Below are 18,977 nucleotides of genomic sequence, written 5' to 3'. Positions count from 1 at the left end.
ATGTGGTGACCGATGATCTGGAGATAACGCAGAACGCATGATGAATTATTGTCCTTTCTGTGCAGTTGTAATGTCCCCTTCAGTCTTCAAATTTAGTGGATTTGGACTAATCGCCAGGAACAAAACACTTGTCACTGACTTAACTCCAAATGCCATGTCTGGAACCCCACCAAACCACCTCAACCGAAGGCTCTGTTTTATTTGGTTATCTTTACTAGTCTTCGTGGAAAGAAACAGTCAGCATTCACTTTCGTCAACCACCTGATAGCAACCTCCAAAAAGTAAAACAGACGGGAAGCGAGAACATGTCACAGTAACATCACGTTCAGCTCTAAAAAGGCTTGACATTAAATCAACATAGAGAGAGAGAGAGAGAGAGATTGAAAGTGGCAACTTGCATATGCATGGGGTTAACAGCAACAGCAAGATTCATACGGAACGCCTCTAGTCATCTAATCTATTCCGAAATTAACAAAAGATCAAGAAGATATCTTGTGCTATGTTTGAAAAATGAAGGAACATATAGAGTATATATGAGCAAAAATAACAAAACCAACAAATGCATTCATCTATTAATTTCTGGGATCTTTTGTCATTTGACCCTTTCACTACAATATGGATAGGCCCAAAACCAGTGATACTACATGAAGACAATGATCTAACAACTTTTTTTGCCGGAAGGTTGAATTCACGATGTTTGTCCTCATCTTTCTCAATTATCTAATTCATCCTCACACTTCTGAATTTTTGCCGATTAGTTCCTTTCCTTCCCCGCGTCATTTCTTCATCACGGCGCAACCAAACAAGGAATCGAAATACTCTTGTCGATCCACTCCGTTGTTATAATAAGAAACGACCACTAAATTATTAAGGTTCTGAAATGCTATAATAGTTCTGACAACCTAGATTCACAAACTCTCGGCCAGAAAAGAAAATTTAGAAATCACAAATTTCTTCATATTAGCTTCTAGTTCTATCTCAAATGAAGTCCTACAAAAAAACAAAATATTCAAACTAGATTTGGGGACATTGTACCAATAAAGTGAAGTGATAGGGCAACATCTCCGTATCAATGGTCCTTGAAAAAAGGTACCTTATCTACAAGGTACCTTTTGATTGAGTCAACCACCTTCACAGGAAAAGCCTCATCTTCTGGGTAATAAGCGATTGGATCAGCTAATAGTGGATCTGGAAGATCAAGAATGCCTTCCAGCGTGGCGTGGAGGCAATAAGCTGAGTAGGTAACATGATATCCACCTTCTTGGACAATGAGAATGCGGCCTCCACTGTGCCTATCTGCGAGGCTGTGAATTGTTCGACCAATCGCCCGATATCCATCCATTGTCAAGCACAGCCTTCCATTTGGATCGAACTACAGTGCCAAAGACAATAATCATCATGTAAAACATTCTGGTAAAACAAAGACAAGTAAAAGATTATTGTAGGCAAAAGGACACTATTAGTGCCATAACTTGTGTACGGAGGTCACTTTGGTGCCATAACTTTTTTTCAGATTACTTTGGTGCCAACTTTTTTGAAAAACGATCACTTTAGTACCAATGCTGACATGGCTTGCCGGAAATCCTACGTGGCGCTGACATGGCTCGCCGGAGAGGTCAATGGCTCGCCGGAGAGGTCAATGGCTCACCGGAGAGGTCCAGTTAGCATTAAAAACCAAAAACGACGCCGTTTAGTCCGCTGACGTGTACTTTTTTAGAAAAATAAAATTTATTAATTTTTTCTTTTCTTTTTTTTCTTCATCTTCAACCTCTGGCCGGTTGCCGGACCGGCGACCGGCCAGAAGCGGAAGCCGGCGAGGTCGGCCCCGCCGGCTGCTGGCGAGGGCAGCCCTCGCCCGACGCAGGCGAGGTCGGCCTCGCCAGATCTGGCGAAGCTCGCCGGTGGCTGGCGGGGCGAGCTTCGCCAAATCTGACGAGGCCGACCTCGCCGGTGGCCGGCGGGGCGAGCTTAGCCAGGCCGACCTCGCCTTTGCTGGGCGAGGCGCCCTCGCCCAGCCAGGGGCCGGCGAGGCTTGCCCTCACCGGCCCTCACCTTTGGCCGGCGACTGGCGACCGGGAAAAAGTTAGGAAAAAAAAAAGATTAAAAAATTCGAAAAAAAGCCACATAATTTCCACGTGTACAAGTCAGATCATTTTTTTTAAATATAAATGCCACATCAGCTTTTTGGCTGGAGTCACTAAAGTGATCTATTTTCCTCCGATTTGGCACCAAAGTGATCCGAAAAAAAGTTATGGCACCAAAGTGTCCTCCGTACACAACTTATGACATTTCTGGTGTCCTTTTGCCGATTATCGTATAGACAGAAGTCTTTTTGGATCTAAGCCAAATATCTCAGTTCAAGTAGCTATCCACATAAAACTTAATCAATATAAGGTTCTGTATTTTCAACTTTGGGTCATAGGGATGAACTCTCCAATAAGCACATCCTACTCCCTTGACCAAAAAAAAAAAATATGCACATCCTACTCCTTATTTTTGTACATTCACAATTTGTGGATTGTGGATCCAGTGAAAAGATGGGGTGAACAATGAGCTCTTAACAATCACAAACAAAAATGTCACCAAGTTTGGCAATTGTATGAAACAACGCATCCATTGTTTTCTGGACAATTGTAGCTTGCATTGATGGATCTAAGGATGCTATAAAGTTTAATGGCCTTATTGTGCTTCCACTAGAAACTTATGCGACTGCAACAGTTTTCATGAAAATCAGAGGATGCTTATTTCACAGTCTTAAAAGCACCCTAAGCTCTCATCACGAACAAGCATTTTGGCTCGAAAGAGAGAAAAAAAACTCATCCTTATCTGAGAAATGGTCTCCACTTCAGGAAGATGTTGCTTTGAACTGATTAAGGTGACATTCTCCTGAGTAACAGCTTGTACCATATCCTAAATCTCAAGATCACGAGGCCCTTTTACATTAACAGCAGTAGTTCTACATTCGTGCTCCAATTCAGGCTAATTTTCTTCAAAAACAGCTTCTCAGGACTTTTATAGTAATGTCATAAGTATTTCTAAGCCTTCATCCTTTTGGTTATAACAAGCTTTCATCCTTACATGAGAAATATAGCTCAGCCATAGTACAAGATTGACAGTACTATGAGATTACTATAGAAAATGATTCTTGTTAGAATGAAGTAATTATCTCCCGTAAGTGAGGCACAACCCACAGCATGTTGCCCCAGAAGCAAAAATCCCACAGTTCATGTTTTGGAGAATCACCTAGCTTTCTTGAGCAAATAGAAAGAGATTCTTTAACCACAAAAATGTAGATCTAGATAAAAGGAGAAAAAGATTCTCATAAAGTGCGACTCTATCACATGTGTAGCTCATATTAAAAGTTAAATGAACGTTCAACTAACATGTAACTGACTTGTTTAGTAGTTCTATGACTCCCAAACAGTATATTTCTATGCACAGTAGCATACACCAACCTAGCAAATTCAGTTCCACATCAATTACTGAAGAAAGTGCACCTGCATGTATCGGGTAAGGTACTAAAGAGGATCTACTTACCGCACTAGAGTCTTGGCCAACAACAAGAACAATCATTTCTGGTTTGAAACTCTCCACAGCTGGCACAACCAGCTCAGTCATGGCATACTCGTATCCCCTGTCTCCAGTTCCATTTGGCAACGGAATGTTCATGTTATACCCATATCCTTCACCTTCACCGAGCTCATCAACAGATCCACTTTGCGGATGAGATGGACCCCATGACCCGTGATTCATGTGGAGAGAGATGGTAAGAACGTCATTGGATTGGTAGAACCCCTCCGCTGTTCCATTTCCATAGTGCACATCTATATCAACAACTACAACCCTTTTGCACCCGGAGTCCAATGCCAATCGAACTGCTAGACCGGCATTGTTTAGGAAGCAATACCCGTCAGCTTGAGAAGGCTGAGCATGGTGACCAGGTGGCCTCACTAGTGCGTATGCAATCTTCCCCTTACCATCGAGTATGTGCTTCATAGCAGACAGCGTGTTACCAGCAGCGAGAAGTGCGGCATCCCATGACCCAGGGTTCAAGAAAGTTCCACAGCAAAGAACTTTCCCTCCATTTTTATCAGCTTCCACTAGTTCTTTTATGTATTCTGGAAGGTCAAAGATGAAAATCACATCCGACTTGAGGTGGTTTTCCACATTCAACTTATTACCAACCCAATGCGGCTGGCATAGAAGGAACGCATTCGACAGCCTCACAAGTTAACTGTCACAACTCCAACTCCTACACCAAAAGTTCTGAGTGCAGACATTTTCCATTGCTCAGGTCAAAAGCTGAAACTAACATATTCAGAGATCCATATGCTATTCAGGATTTCGGTTATCTCGAGTCCCTTAGTATATTTTTTTTCTTACAACCAAGAAGCACCTTTCGGGTCATTATCAAATGACAGCATCACAAATTAATAAACTTCAGCACTAAAAGAAAATCTGAGCTTGCACTTCCATTCCTCCAACACTACAGAAAACCAAGCAAAGACCAAAATCTCTCTCTACCTACAGCTCACCCACAATCACTTGCAGCCTTTATCCACCGAATCACTGTTCTATTCATACGTATTCCAACCCAATCAAGCTTTCTCGCACAACAGCAAAAAACAAGAGAACAGAACATGGTACCAAGAGAGAGAATCATAGAAAGTACCTGGAGAGTGAAAAGAGAGGAGTTGAGAGATGAGAGCAGGCGTTGCGGCGTGCCAGGAGACGTAGAGAGAGATGGGTCCTCGCTTGAGGATCGAGACCATGTTTCGGACCCTGTCGGGGTTCTCCGGGTGCTGCTCGAGGACGTCCAAGAAGCCCGGGTCGGATCCCGTGTCGAACACGCCCCGACCCGTGTCGTGGCTCAGCATCCCGTCGTGCCAGAACGCGTCGACCCGGCTCGTCGGAGGAGAAGAAGAAGAAGCAGCCATTCGAGAGTTGAATTGCGAAGCAGGGGATGATGTCTCTGTCTTCTGTTCTGCGTATGGTATCACTCGGTAACAGGAAGTGTCTGCCTGTTTATGCTTTTTGCCTGCAATTTTTAAAATTTTCCTAGACGTTCTTTGTTATAATTATTCTTTATTTATGAGTATATTTCGAATCTTCTCATCTCTTTCAATTTGCCATTCACTCATTTGTGAATCTTTCCACCATGTATGATCCACCGATTGTCACACCATCTGAAAATGATGTTAAACCATATGATTGGATCCTTTTGATTTTCAAGAATAAATATCTAGTAGAGCAGAGTGGGACTGTGGTGATACTTAAGGCAAAGAAAAGGAAAGCTAATAAACTCAAAATGTAATGGTTAAGCATAAGTTTTATTCCAACTTTTAACACAGAACTGTGTTATGATGTGTGTTTAGCAAGATATAGGTAACTATCATCATCCGTTTCGCCCGGTTGTCGCGATACATCCTCATTTCTACTCGAACTCTGTGACTGCCCTTCAATGGTGATCATATGGTGAGTTATATCCTCATCAAGAAGCGGCCGAAGGGTTTCATCCTTGTCGACAGAAAGTGGCTGGATGGTTCGTTGGTGAATCATATGTCAACGCCCCAGTGACCGCAATGCTCCAGGCTCTGTGCACTTAAAACATGCTAGGGAGGCCAGTTCGTCAACGGCCTCAAAGATCTTCGGTAGGCATTCTGCGACATCGATAAGCAACAAAATGATAGAAATAGCTGGTATTATTTCAAAGAGATCTGCACCTTCCCACCAGCCCGATTTGAGCAGCGACTTGAGTTCTTCGGAAGCTGCCTTAGCGTTAGCTAGATGGATACCGACCAACGTCGATGGTCGAGTCATTTTCTGAATGGCTGATGCTATTTCCTTCAAACAATTGCCAGACCACACACAAATCTCCACGCAGGGTTCTTGAATTTTCCTTGGAACATTAGCGGGCACCTGTACATGTACTCGATGAGTCATTAATCATCAACGTTAACTCTAACCGATTTCATGGCCTATAATAGGAACAATTTACCCGGGAGATGGTTACACAATCTAAGAGAACCACCGACATTTATGGTTCAAAGATTTAATGAAGTCAGGTTACTGACTAGGTTTCGGCAAAGATTTGCACACAAGTGAGGGTAATAAGACTGCTTCTTATAGAATACTATACTCGCAACGGACCTGGGTATCGGAGTGCAGACAGCTGTCAAGAACTTCAATCTTGAAGGCGCACTGACGAGTTAGAGTTCCAATTTTCACATGATGCTCCCAAGGATGACGAAACCGGAATTGACCGTGACAAGGCTCCGATCTTGCAAAGTTAGCCTCCAAAGAAATGGAATCAGATTGACCTAAAATCTGAGTCCGGAAGCAGAGATAAACAACCCGTTTAATTACCAGCATCTCTTCCTTGTCTTTAGATGTCAACACAGTTCGATATGCTAATAGTCTGCCGTCTTCCTCGCATCGCACATTATCTGATAGTCTGAAGTACTTATCGCCAAATCCTGTAAGGTAAGGCTTTGTCAGTCCATCTCTGTTCCTCAAATGAAGCTCATTTCCAAGTAATTTTTCGAATTTGACCAAAACCTTCTAGGAAAAACCCGAGTTTGTCCATGTTTGTGGCGATCAGATCTTGAAGCTGCTCACTGCTCCAAATCGGGCAAATGCAGATGCACACGATGATGGCGGTGCAACTACCGAGAACGACGGTCGACACTCTTTGGAAGGCCATTGTGATTGCCTGATTCTCTTGATAACCGGATACGGATACCAAGCAGAAGGTCAGATCGAACATTATGAGCCCATAATTGTGCCTTGGCTTCATTTCAGGAGGAAATCTTGTAAATGTCACCAGAGCAGCTTCATAACGCCAAAAGCATTAGTTAAATTCATTAGTAATTGGTAGACGGGGCCAGTTTCTTCCTTGGCTTGAACAAACCTATTATGAAGACCGAGAAAGCTAACAGTATTGGCTCTGTGGTTGTTCCTGAACGAATCGCGACTTTGTGAGCTCCAATTCCTAGAGCAGCAGTTACACTTGTTGCTAACATCCTGTTCAATCCTTTCCCCAGCGTTGCTCCTGAAAAAAAGTTGAACAACAACGAAGTTTGTGCAAGTCCTATCGTGACACATTGTGATAGTTAGTGAACTATCGAAGCTTCTTACCAACAGAGAACTTGAACACGACCACAACCGTTAATAATGCCCAAATTGTGTTGATGCCAAAACCATCATAGAGCGGTCGGAAGTAGTAGAACAAGGAAACAAGTGTTGGAGCCAATCCGACCTTTAAGGAATGAATGATCTTTCTGGGATGATCCTGCACTAGTTCCTTCGCTTTCATTGCGATGAAAATCATTTTCGCTCATGTGTTCTTAGGCAAAGCCTTGACAGATTTGTAACCCCTCGTGAAAGGCCCCGCCTTCTCATTGTCATGAATAGTCGTCATTTCCATTGTTTCTCACGCAAGGTCCCAGCAACACTGCTCAGCAGAGCGAAAAAGCCGAGCAGTGTGTGGCAAAAGAGGCCAGATGCTGCATTAATAAATTTGGCAACACAGGCTAGATCCTAGGTTCATAGCTAAGCAGTTTTCGGGGTCGTGTTGCAGCAAAAAGAGGCTATGCATTTATAGATTTGGCAGAAGTTTGGCTGGGAATCATCAATCTCTTTATTTAGAAGGTGTTGACCAAACTTAATCTAGATGAAACTATAATTCACAGTTGGAATGTCCTATCACATGTAAATGGAGTCGATCTCCTTTATGCTTAGCCTCTTAATGGATCAAAGACAGAAAGATGGGGGAAATATGAAAGCTAAAGCACGATAGCGACTCGTGTTGCGTAAGACTTTGTACACATTGTCCCCGATTCGTGGCACAATTATATGGAGATGGATATGGAAATTTGGAAGGAACTGACATAACTATTAGATCTTCCCTCCAAATCTGGCCATCAATCCATGCATTTATTGCTATACTTTACATGTGACGGTTAGACTTTGCTTCTGGCCAGAGAGTTTCACAAAAAGCCTAGACTAGAGTGTATGCAAAGTGCGAGTGAGTTTGACTTGTCTCCTACTTTCAGAAGGCAAGAGAAGGTGATAGAGAAAACTCAGCTACCCAATTCGGGCTCATTCTTTGACACAGTGTGTCTGGTTTCGTAGCAGCATTTAGGACCAAGGGCTCTGTTTTTTTCGGAGGCAACCATTGTTGTCTAGTTGATATTCTAGTGGGCTTGTCCAATTTTGGGGAGTTTTGTTCAATGAACTGTTCCTCAGCCCAATAGACAACAATGGTCAAGACTGAGCCCAAGAATGGGATGACATAAAACCCCAAATCTCATATATTCTCCCTCTTTCATTTTGGTTTTGAATCTCTCATAGGTAGGTAAGTTCATTGTCAGACGATGACTAGGATTCTCACCACATCTAGTAAAGCTTAACATTATAAATTTAAAGAAAATAAATGAAATAGAATCAGCTATTTGTCACTACAAGAGTAATTGATTTATTTTTTAAGCTTTGTGGTTTTCGAATACCCTCAAACATAGGGTTATGATCTCCCATTCTTTTGGTTTTCAGTTGGTATTCAAGATCCTCTCTATCTGGAGAGTGAATTGTCAATTTTCAAATTACCTTTCCTTGATTAGATGGGACATCGACACATTTTTCTTTAAAAAAATGGATAGCACCTTAATTACTTTTTTCAAACTGTAATAATCTAAATCACTCATAACCCAGTAGAAACGAGTGATAACATGAATCTAGAGAAAAAAGTTACTAGATTTATAGGCACAAGTCGCACGTTACGAACACGCGGACTTGCATAATAACTGAGAAAAAAATTTCAATTCATTATTTCACATCCAAAGAGCTAAGCTAAATTACAATGAAAACATAAGCAATTTGTAGTTACAAACCCTAACAATTACAGGGAAACTAAAAATACAAACATGGAAACTGAATTAAGAAAAGATAAGCTAGTCTACTAAACTCAGTAGCTACTGAAATTAAATAGAAGCACATAAGTTATTAAGATATAATTGAAAACTCTAAAAAAACCCTAAATATAAGGAAAGTAGATCAAACTTCTATTTGCAATTACATCCACATTTTTGGATGCGATTGCAACTGCTGTGTGTGTGTGTGTGTGTGTGTGTGTGTGTGTGTGTGTGTGTGTGTGTGTGTGTGTGATTGAGAAAGGAGACAGATTGAAGATGTTGCTCTATTTCATAAATGAGAATTAAAACTTATACTACGTATCATTGCTGAATATTCTTTAGTGCATGAGTAACTTAATCAAATGTATCGCCATTCTTGGGTATCAAATCACAAATTCACAAATGCAATTCCTCTAGACTAATTCAAAATTTTGTGCATGTGTTGGCGCAAAATAAAAAGGTTACAAAGTTATTAATCTGACTAATTTTTTGAGTGGCTTAATGTCAGTCGAACCATAAACATCAAAATGATATTTATGCTAGTAAAAATCATCTTCAGGAACCCAAAGTCGAGTGATGATCAGTCAAGTCCATTCCAGGAATCTAACTGACTATTGTTTTATTTTCAGTGATCAAAATTGTTTCGTATAATTTTCCTCCAAATAATCTGGAAAATTTTTATCGCAATTAGCATGTAAGAGACGGTGATTTCTTTAAACTTTGTCGACGTCAGCACTTCGTCAGGTCATGTTAATCTTTTTTATTGTTTCATAAACTATTAATTTTTATTCTAATTGGGCAGTGGGCACTATCAACATTTAACAATGTCGATGGTAGTATCGCACTTGTACTCTCCTTTGTTTCTATCTTTTTGACTAATTTCTTGTTTTTGCTTGATCCAAGAATATGTCATTCTCTTTTATACCAACACACGAGCGCCCCACTAACAAAACTCTGACGTAAAAGTAGAATTTTGGTCTATTTTAATATTTTGATTTTTGGTTGCATATCTAATTCCAATGATGACTATGCCTGGTACGTCAAGATCTAAATAAAGAATAATTTCTCAGACAGGGAGACCTAATCTTCCCAACTTTTCTTCTATGTTTGTACTTATGTATGTTGGCGCAAAAAACAACTTGTGACAAAGTGGTCCGAATATGAATGATGATCTAAAAGCTAGCCACCATGCATCTTGCTTGTGCTTCCCTTTTCTTATTTATTTATCTATTTGCATTTGCTCCGTTCTATTCTATAAAGAAGGCTTTAAGAAGTAATAAAGCTGGTGGCCTATGTTTTAATAGTCAAGAATCAAAACTATAGCGTTTATTTTCTTTCTTTCTTTCAGTTTTCTTTTGATTTTCTTTAAAAAAAAAGCACTCAAAAGAAAAAGAGGTACGGTGAAATGAATGCTAAGTTTAAGTGCGCCATTTAATTTTTGACTAAAATATGAAGATGACGATGGCATAGCCCAATGTTTTTGAGAAACAATAGGGCGCTTTAACATGGGTACGTTGAAACGAGAGAGAAAAGACAAGGTTGTCATGTAATGCTGTTCATCAGCAGCCAAAAGTAAACGAAAAACCAAATTCTTGATAAGCGCATAGGTGTTCAAACACTAGAAAAGCTTTGGATTCGTTAATGCTAAGTTTGAGCGCGCCATTTAATTTTTGACTAAAATATGAAGCTACAAAAGGTTAAGAAAAAAAGAGAAATTTAGATGACAATGGCATAGCCCAGTGTTTCTGAGAAACACTAGGGCGCTTTAACATGGGTATGTTGAAACGAGAGAGAAAAGACAAGGTTATCATGTAATGCTGTCCATCAGCAGCCAAAAGTAAACGAAAAACCAAATTCTTGATAAGCGCATAGAAGTTCAAACACTAGAAAAGCTTTGGATTCGTTAATGTATTAGGTAGGACACTACAGCTGCTCTTGATAAGTGAAGTAATTTATAGAAGTCATATATGCTTTAGCCAATCTATCTTTTCAAAAAGGTACTGACTCAGTTCTACAATCTTGGGAGCACCAGAGAGATCTAAAGGTAATTATCATCACCGTAGACATCGTAAGGAGGATTTTGTGTAGTGGGAAACTACTCAGACCCACTCATTTGCCCCTTTATCGAGTGGCTTTCTCTGCTCACCACTTACTCAATGCTTCATTTTGTGTGGTGTTCGTGGCCTTGTTGCGGAAGAATGAAGAATTTTTCGTGCAAGTTCGGAATTAGTCAACTTATTTTAACATTAGTTGCCAGAAAAAGTGAGAGTGTTTTCAATGTTAATCAGCTGTATTCAATGGACGTGGCTGAATTGTTCATGACAGAAGAATTCCCTGTAGTTCATCAGGTGGGTGGCTCATCGGGGTGCTTTTCCAACCTAATGAACATATAAGAGAATGAACTTATTACAATTTTATAAGGTTATCCAAACTCGATGCACGTGAGGGTGTATAATGTTGTGCTTTCCTCAAATCGATGTTGAAGTTTGAGTTGTCGAGCTATTTCTCTATCCATACGAGAGAGACATCCCGGAAATTTAATACTAGGGCTACGTAGATTTGCATTCTTGACTGATGCGTGAGTTACAAACTACTCATCTAGGACATAGATAAACATTGTAACTATGATCATGACACAATATTCCCGAGGGTTTTCAAGAATAAAGTGATCAAAATAACATCGAATATTCTCTACACATATGGTGAAAGATGCTTTGTTTGTACTGTTGAAAGTCTTTGTTGACTAATCAATGATAAATTTGACTGATTTGAATTCTCTAAGCATGCCAATATAGTCAGAGGTTCATAAAGAGGGTTTCCGAGCTTCTTCGCAATCAGCCGTATACAGCTTAGATCAGAGTCAATCGAGTTTTGTTAACTTGTGATTCGAATCTATTATTTATTGATCTCGAATTGGATTGAAATTCGGCAGTGAAGTTTGTCCGGCGTGAATACGAAACATGTTTCCAGTACATGAACCTTCGGAGGGCGACCCACTATGTGAACAAATTTTCCTGCGCTTGAGCGGGATGCCGTGGATCGATTCTCTATCCTGAACATATTGTACTATCCTTTGTATCTCGACCAATCTCAGTTGCTAAGGTATACCTTATTAACATGCATCGACAATAAGAGATTGTATGAGACGCACCAACAAGAGCACCTTGCTTGACACCCCTTGCCCTGGATATTCGGATGACAAGAAAGTTTTGGAATGTATTAACAAGTAAAGTGTGAAGACTGTAACTCTTGGCCACTTTTTGTAGACTCTCTATTACATCCCAGATGTAGATTGATAGCGAGATCGATCCTATGTCTCGCGGTCCCTAATTCAGTATGTTTAGTTATATTATAAATGCAATGGCTTGTACTCGTTCTAATTTAGTGCATGTTACTAGTAATGTGAGCCGGTGCACGCATGGCTAATCATGATTAAAAGTCGGAAAGCATTATTCAAATGAATTCAGAGATACCGTGATACTTTTCTTGATGAATGTCCGGATTGTATTGGTACTTTGAAACTTGCAATTTGGTCGGTTATATTGATTCAGACTATCCATGAGATTTTAATAAACAAAAAATCTCTACGGGATTTGTTTTTTTTCTAGCGTGATTGGTGGATGCGCGGGTTAGAAGATGATGCTACAAGCTTAATTGACCCAATTTTTTTGTTTAATGAAACAAATTAATATAATGTTTTAAATGGCATATTGCCACTCCGTAAGCAAAATATATGTTGATCCGTACTCCAATTTAGAAAATCATCCAAAAGGAAGAAAACCAAACAAAGTGACCGACAAAATTATTTTTATTGAAGTAATTAGATAGACAGATTTAGTAAGCTTAGCATGAAGCTGATTTGAGAAATTTAGCAACATCCTCGTCAAGCTCCTCATTTATTGTAATTATATTAATAACGTATCACTATATAGGAATTAACTAACACCATTGTCCCCGAACTTTCTTGATCATAAATAAAGTCCAGGTATTATGTACGTTATCGTTCGTATGTACGACGCCTACGTATCTACACCACCGGCGCTGGATCCGGTCTCATCGGCGGAGTCCCATTTTCTGGCGAGATGGTCGCCTCGAGCTCGTTCACGGTCAGCACGACTTCATCGCACTTGGCATGCTTCTTCGCCCTCTCCGCGGCAGTCTTGAAGCGGGAGAGGGAGGCGAGCTCGTTAACGGACTCGGCAACCTTGTCCGTGCAGTCGATGACGTCGATGAGAAGCGAGGTGACGGTGGCGGCATGGACGACGGCGAGGAGGTCGGTCACGTCCTTCCAGGAGGTCGTCTTGAGCAACGACTTGAGGGCTCTCATGGCAATTCTGGACTTCTCAAGGTGGGGAGTCGCGGAGGAAGGGACAGTCATCGTTTTGTGGGAAGATGAGAGTTGCTTCAAAGCACTTGCGGCTTCCATGCTCATCTCTGCACAGAGCTCCTTGAGTCTGGTTTGAACTTGTGGTGGCGCCTGAAAATGACAAGAGCGAGTGATTACATTATTAAGAGAGCTAAAAAAAAAAAGAAAATTTCTAGCAACGCGGGGTTAAGCACATGATTTAACTATCTATGTTTGAATACATATGTCGCGTCAAACATTCATTGGTTAGTAAAAAAATTCTTAGTCGCACCCGTTGCATGTAAGTCTAACTCCCATGCACCGTTGAATAAGGTGGGACTCACGTGAGACCCACATGATCTAACGGCGTATATAAATAGGATGGCCCGGTGCGCCTAAATGCTTATTCCTAATTAATGCAATTAGACATCAACTTACGTGGAATTTAGTGGAGAGGTAGCCATCAAGGGCTTCAATCCTATAGGCACACTGACGAATCGAAGCTCCAATCTTTAGGTATTGCCTCCACGGATGGCGAAAGCCGAACCGGCCGTGACGTGGTTCCCAACTCGCAAAGTTTGCCTGACATAATCATCGTAAAATCATGTGTCAGTATCATGTGAACTCAGTTAAAGCGACAAATCACATGCGTGAGTGTCGACTTGAAATTAGAGGAAAGAATAAGAGAACTTTGTACCCACCAGAGATTCTTCGGTGCTCTTCGACCCAAGCACACTTTTGTATCCTCGAAAAAGCGACTTGTCACCATTCGAGTCACCATCTTCTGATTCTCTCAAGTATTCAACCCTAAATCCTGAGAAAAATATGTATATGTACCGCGTTCAGTTATCTTTTCTTTTCCCTCTAATTGGAATTATATTGTATCGCTTTTGACCTTGTGTTTTAGGGTTTGGTGGAAGGATTCGTGTATACCTTCCAAGAAGTTGGCAAGCTTTTCCATGTTGAGAGCGATGAGGCGGTGGAGGTCTTCGCCGGCCCAGACGGGACACACGATGATGGAGACAATCAGGCAGGTGGAGCCGCCGATGACGACGGTGGAGAGCCGCTTGTGCGCAAACTCCAGTATCTCGTCCTCCCGGAAGCCCGACACCGACACCAGTGCGAACGTGAGTATGAATATCAGCATCCCGTAGTCGTACTTCGCCTTGATTCGTGGGAAGAACCTCATGAACGTCGAACCGGTGGCTGCATTTTGCAACATTATGTCAATCACTGATTCAGCTCAAACAGATCAAACCCTTTTGCTCTTCATTTCTTGAGTGCTTTTCTAATTCTCCATTTAAGATTTTACTATTTTTTACCTTGAAGAAAGACGAAGAAACCAAGCATAATGGGCTCGCCGGTTTTTCCTGAGAGACTCGCCAAGTGATGAGCACCAACACCAAGTGCACCGGCAAGCAATGTAGCAAGTCCTCTATTCAACCCTTTACTTAGAGTGGCCCCTGAAAATGTTTTCTAAGTTAGTTAATAAAAGCATATAAATGTATACGTGGTAGAATTTACACCGAATTCAGCCTATCGCAGTTCAAGAAACAGAGAGACCGAAGGAGCTGACTGTGGGTTTACTGTAGACTTACCGACGTAGAATTCGAAGACGACCACCACGGTCATGACGGCCCACATTGCGGAGACGCCGAAGCTGTTGTAGAGCGGCTGGTAGTAATAGATCAACGACACCAAGGAGAGTGCACATCCTACTTTGACCGAATGAGTGACCCGTCTCGGGTCATCTTGCCCGAGCTTCATCGCCTTCTTGGCCAGCTCCGCCACTTTCACCATCAAGCTCTTGGGCAAGCCCATCAACCGCCTCCATGCGCGAGTGAGCACTCCAGCTCTCTCCTGGCTTGTTGCAACACCCATTTCCAAGCTCTCCATGGCTCAATGAGCGAGCACAAACTTGCATGCAAAAAGAGGAAAGTGATCTTCTCTTCTTTTCTGGAAGAGTAGAGAGCAAGAGGAGAGGGAGGTTTCTCTTGTGATGGTGGGGGTGGAGTCTGAAAATGACTTGGACGTGAAGGGGGAGGTCTAAAGTGTCCTATTTATAAACAAGGAAAAGCATATTGAGATGGCAATAGTGTCAATTTTTTGACCTTGAAAGTTGTACGGTGGGAAGTACAAGGTGGAAATTTCTAAGGAGGTGGGATTGACGACTGAGTGGGGTTATTCGAGTTTCTAACCCCAGCTATGGCGAGTGACTGTTTCCCACTAAGAGCAGCCCACACAGTTGCTCGAAAGAAGACAAATTAGGGTTTGCTCTGGCTGAATAAAAAGGTTTAATAAAGTTCCATAACTATCAACTTTGGCAAAAGGACACTATAAGTGACATAAGTTGTGTACGGAGATTACTTTGCTGCCATAATTTTTTTTTGGATCACTTTGATGTCAATTTTTTTGAAAAACGATCACTTTAGTGCCAATGCCGACGTGGTTGCCGGAAATCTGACGTGGCTCTTTTTTTATTAATTTCTGATGCTGACATGGCTCGCCGGAAATCTGACGTGGCTCTTTTTTTTGCCGGAATTTTGGCCGGAGTCACTAAAGTGATATTTTTTCCTCCGACTTGACATCAAAGTGATCTGAAAAAAAAGTTATGGTACCAAAGTGATCTCCGTACATAACTTATAGTATTTATAGTGTCCTTTTGCTCGTCAACTTTTTAATCCCCTCCATGGCTGTTTCTTCCCTGGCCTGTGGCAACTGGGGACTTTCTTGCCGCGTATATTGTCCTAACTTAAAATGGCACATGTGCGACATTGATGCGACGAGCTATGACTATGTTCATAAGTCAAGGTTTCTTTCTTGGAATTATTGTCACAGGAGCAATTTTGTGTCTGCTCATTAAATATTGGAAATGGTACACACGCTTCGCGTCCTTGGAATTAAGGGAAAAAAATAAAGTGGAAAAGGACAATTTGATATACATTCGCTGAGATAATGGATATCGAGTAACCTTATATTGTTTCGGCTTTCTTTTTACTCTTAATACGTAGTTTAATTTCGACCAAATACCCGATTTTCGTTGTGTATAATAAAATGTCGGCCACGGGAGACTTTTAAACTTTGTTGGTTTATTTTAAATTGATGCTCTTGAAATAAAATTATCAATGTAAAGGAAAAGGAAAGTTACGACAATTTGGCACTCTTTCAATTTTGTGAAGTGACCAGATTTATTTTCACATTAAATGATTTTGAGATAATATATGTGGGGGTAAAAGAAGTGTTGACAATTCCTCGTAAGATATCTTGAAGTTAACCAAACTATTTATAGTTTATATCGATCTCAATAAATGCAAAAGGTCTTTATATTTTAGGTCATATTTACGCTGAATGAATTCTTTATGATTAACAAAACTTCACGAACAAGTCTTAAGGAATGGGAAGTTCACATTGACTTGGAAGTATCAAGGTTTTTATCTACATAACCATCCTCATTGTCAAAGTGTACTGGTTAGAAAAGTTGATCATATTCAAGAAGCTAGAAGCAACGAAATGCATGGATATCAACAAGGTAACTGCGTGAATATCAGCAAGGTAACTGTGTGAATATCAACAAAGCGAAAGCTGGATGTCAATAAGGCGAAGGCTAGATATCAGCAAGGGAAACGCTGGATATGAGCAAAGCACTTAATATCACCGGAATACTTCAATAGTTGAATATTAGTAGAATACCTATCTTACCTGCGACGAAGTTCTTGTCACGATTTTTGAATTTTTATCTAATCCCTTGATAGCTAGTGATCTAGCATGGATTCAAATTATGGAGGGATATCATTGATTATCAATCTCAAAATATATGCGAAAGACTGCAAATACGCATAGCATCTTTGTGGATTGGCAATCACCAAGAAGACTAAGTACTTTCCATAGGTGAGCCATTCTATTTTTGGGAATCAAGATTTGATTGTATGGGCGACCAAATCTATGGGGATTCTAATTGATCGACCACAACAGCTACCTAATCTTCTCTACAATCGTCCAATGGGTAGATTGGAGATTGATTCTCAGAAGATACAATTCCAAATTTCAAGAGAGCTTCACATATTTTTGTTTGTCTTCCGTGAGCATACAATTGTAATCGTTTGAGAGGTGTTGACAGTATTTTAAGTGTGTGCTTAGGTTGAGATAGCTTGGATATAAGCAGCACCTACTTTGTGGAAAACGCTTGTGTGTAAATAAGCACATACGATTGTAACTTCTCACTGATTGATTAATGGAATTCAACCAGCAGTCTGTCAACGTAAGTGATTGGACATAGGCCAACAATAAGCCGAACCACTACAAATTCTATTTACTTGATAGAAACACTGCACAGCCTTACTTGAATATTACCAGAACTTACACATATTCAAATTATGTTTGGCCTGGTTACTCTATTTTCAGAACTTGGAGATTTAATTCCGCACTATTTTGCCAAAAAATTTTAATCACTTATTCAACCCCTCTAGATATATCGTTAGCCAACATCAAGAAGTAGCTCGGGTGGTGCTTGTAATCTTTTCAATCTCGACCCTGATAATATTTTTTATAAAAATTTTCCACTCTAAAATAAATAATTTCTAGTCTGACCACAATGTACCAAAAAATTTGGGTATGGAATCTAGAAGCCACGCGTAAATTATACCTGCTCCCCCCAATACATCAAAAAGAGGGTGCTATGAATAACAAAAATGTTCCTCACGAAGCATTTTTTTTTAAACTTAAACTAAGCTTATATCAATTATAAACTATCGATGGGCTTATTGGAGATCGCAATTATAGAGATTCATTCTTTCTAGATGCGACTAAACGAGTGAGAACAAGCTTGCATGCGTGTCCTTATTCACATGACCTTCCGAACGTTCTGTCCATCGGGGCTCACATGCAATGTTAGTTTAATGTCCATCTGCAACACATTCGAATAAGAATTGCTAGTGAAGGTACCAAAATCGACGTGTCAAGTCTTAATGATCCAAGAAAAACCATGCCCGATTACGAGAAGGAAAGGCTTTGTTAATGAGTGATGATTGGAAATTGCTGTCCTTTGGCTTGATATTGTACGCGAATTCAAGGCCATGCATTCTAATAATTGCACGTTGCCTTGGACCAGGGAATGTGAAACATATGTAATGTCGAATTATGATATTATTAGCATTGATGTTAAATTAACATGTGAGACTGAGCTAATGTAATAGAATGGTGTACTTTTGAAATTAAACTACTTCAATTTTAGCTCTTCAAACTTTCGATTTTTGCCCTTTGACCCTCAAACTACTAGACCGATTTTCAGGATCATGAAATTTTATCTACGTAATGGGTCTTCCATGCACGAAATGCATGAGTTTTAAAGAGTATTGGCCTGGCGAATCATCTCAGTCTACGACGGATCGGATTGTGTGGTTTTGGAACCATCCCGGCTGGTGCTAGGACCATGTGAAATCCACTGTTGTAAACGGTTATAATTAACTCGGTTCATGTTGGATCGGATCTAGATAAGTGCTACCAATAAAGTAGAATTTGAAGGAGTATATGATAAGAGCTTTAGAGTCCATTGGTTAGTACAATATAGAAGTTTCTAATCGGGAAGGACATGGCGGTGGTTTATCCAAAGAGTGCGAAGAGTGGAAGTATTTGATAAACAAATTAGACGTAAAAAATGGACCACTGTTGGGATGGTCCAAGATATTATATTATAATGAATTGGATCAACAGCAATCGTCAAAATA

General features: G+C 40.5%; 3 protein-coding genes across 3 annotated transcripts; all 3 read right to left on the bottom strand.

Annotated features, from left to right (window-relative positions):
- Nucleotides 1-816: 816 nt before the first annotated feature.
- On the bottom strand, nt 817-5,130 carry LOC115677498 (histone deacetylase 8). Its single transcript, XM_030600676.2, has 3 exons — nt 4,673-5,130; nt 3,538-4,118; nt 817-1,372 (listed from the first exon to the last, which is right to left on the bottom strand). The coding sequence occupies exons 1-3, from the start codon at nt 4,935-4,937 to the stop codon at nt 1,070-1,072; spliced, it is 1,149 nt and encodes a 382-aa protein (XP_030456536.1). The 5' UTR covers nt 4,938-5,130; the 3' UTR covers nt 817-1,069.
- Nucleotides 5,131-5,562: 432 nt separating this feature from the next.
- LOC115678560 (aluminum-activated malate transporter 2-like) lies at nt 5,563-7,330 on the bottom strand. The gene is made up of 5 exons (XM_030601962.1): nt 7,138-7,330; nt 6,911-7,051; nt 6,559-6,831; nt 6,151-6,476; nt 5,563-5,919 (listed from the first exon to the last, which is right to left on the bottom strand). The coding sequence occupies exons 1-5, from the start codon at nt 7,328-7,330 to the stop codon at nt 5,563-5,565; spliced, it is 1,290 nt and encodes a 429-aa protein (XP_030457822.1).
- A 5,446-nt stretch (nt 7,331-12,776) lies between these two features.
- On the bottom strand, nt 12,777-15,266 carry LOC115677488 (aluminum-activated malate transporter 2-like). Its single transcript, XM_030600666.2, has 6 exons — nt 14,853-15,266; nt 14,577-14,717; nt 14,188-14,460; nt 13,956-14,068; nt 13,693-13,836; nt 12,777-13,386 (listed from the first exon to the last, which is right to left on the bottom strand). Exons 1-6 carry the CDS (start codon nt 15,148-15,150, stop codon nt 12,937-12,939), a joined length of 1,419 nt encoding a protein of 472 aa, XP_030456526.2. The 5' UTR covers nt 15,151-15,266; the 3' UTR covers nt 12,777-12,936.
- Nucleotides 15,267-18,977: the final 3,711 nt, after the last annotated feature.

The sequence above is a fragment of the Syzygium oleosum genome, unplaced genomic scaffold (assembly GCF_021117445.2).
Source record: "Syzygium oleosum isolate NSW1041296 unplaced genomic scaffold, Sole_v2.1 Sole_v2.07, whole genome shotgun sequence".
Classification (NCBI taxonomy): domain Eukaryota; kingdom Viridiplantae; phylum Streptophyta; class Magnoliopsida; order Myrtales; family Myrtaceae; genus Syzygium; species Syzygium oleosum.
This window is presented reverse-complemented; position numbering and strand designations above follow the sequence as displayed.